Source organism: Sinocyclocheilus grahami, unplaced genomic scaffold (genome assembly GCF_001515645.1).
Source record: "Sinocyclocheilus grahami isolate Dianchi unplaced genomic scaffold, SAMN03320097.WGS_v1.1 scaffold2794.1, whole genome shotgun sequence".
In the NCBI taxonomy this organism is placed as follows: Eukaryota; Metazoa; Chordata; class Actinopteri; order Cypriniformes; family Cyprinidae; genus Sinocyclocheilus; species Sinocyclocheilus grahami.
In genome coordinates this window covers 52625-54106 of record NW_015507971.1, presented here as the reverse complement: position 1 = coordinate 54106, position 1482 = coordinate 52625, and the positions used below count along the sequence as shown (strand labels likewise).

General features: G+C 43.0%; 1 protein-coding gene across 1 annotated transcript in view; it reads left to right on the top strand.

Moving 5' to 3' along the window:
* Positions 1-146: 146 nt before the first annotated feature.
* Positions 147-1482, top strand: part of LOC107575659 (E3 ubiquitin-protein ligase TRIM58-like) — a 5454-nt gene continuing 4118 nt past the window's right edge. Inside the window, exon 1 of the mRNA XM_016262022.1 lies at positions 147-794. Coding sequence (XP_016117508.1) covers positions 147-794 — 648 coding nt within the window. The remainder of the gene's footprint in view (positions 795-1482) is intronic.

Sequence of the window (1482 nt, the reverse complement as noted above, 5' to 3'; positions counted from 1 at the left end):
TCAAACTGTCACACTAAGTTTGGACAGTCTCTGCTTGTATATATAACTCTCGATGCTTTCTATACATTGTAAAGATTATTTTTATTCAAAGTTGGAAGTCTGCATCTGTTTGGAGGGCACATGATTCTCCCTCTGTCTATGCAGGAATGGCATCTCCCACCAGCATGTTAGCGGAGGAGCAGGTGCACTGTGCCATCTGTCTGGATGTGTTTACCAACCCTGTCTCTATCCCTTGTGGACACAACTTCTGCATGGCATGCATTGGCAGCTACTGGAAGTCCAGTGCCCGTATTATGTGTCCGATGTGCAAAAAGACTTTCTTCAAGCAGCCCGACATCAGCATCAACACAGTGCTGAGGGAAATCTCTGAACAGTTTAAGGAAATTAGAACAAACGCAGTTGCGAAACTTCAGAAGATAACGCAACTGAACCCAGGACAGAGCCCTGTGGAACTCCCCACAGAAATGCCTAAACTGATACCTGCTAATGGACCATGGGCCCAAGAGGTGTCCTGCGACGTGTGCACTGGCCCTCAGCGACAGGCAGTAAAGTCCTGCTTGGTTTGTTTGACGTCTTACTGTGAGGAGCACTTAAAGACCCACACTTCCCGCTTCACCAAACACAAGCTGATCGAACCCGTGCAGAACCTGGAGGACTGTATGTGTAAGAAGCATGAGAGGTTACTAGAGCTGTTTTGTAAGAAGGATCAGACCATAGTGTGTGTGCTGTGCACAGAGATGGACCACAGGGCACATTACACTGTTCCTGTCGAACGAGAGTGGACCGAGAAAAAGGTAGATGTGCCACTTGTCATGACAACAGCAATTTTTATAGTGGCCAGTGCTCTTATTTTTGTCCACTATATATAATGACCAAATGGATGACACTTAAGTGCTTGAATTCATTACAAATCTCAGGTTGGACTGGAAAGACAGATACTCACTCTGTATGTGACTGATAAGCATGACACACACAAAATGCAATACCCATAATGCTTACATATTACAACTACTATGGTGCAGGCACAACTACATATGCCTCTATTTCTCTCAACATGAGGAACGGAGAAGATTTCAAATAAATAGTAAATAAAGTAACAAAAAGTAACACAAGCTATTTATTTAAAAAAGTACATGCTGCATTACTGACTACTCATTGTGACTCATTGAAAAATGTGACTGGATCACGTAACTGCAAAGGTTACCAATTAATTATAGGTGGCTCAAAAGCCAAGACCCAATTGGAGGTGTTGCTGATATGGTAGGCATGGAAAAAACGGAGTGTCTATTTAAACTAAGTGCAAATAGCCCACTATGTTTGCAAAGGCTATTTACACTAACTCCGCCCACCAATGTGTGGTTGTGCTAGACAACATCACACAAAAAAATAAAAAATTTTGATGCGATCGACCCAAGTTCGAATCTACCTTTAGCTGAGCTCGTTCTTCTCCCTTTTCACATCACATATCAGATCGGAAAGGCA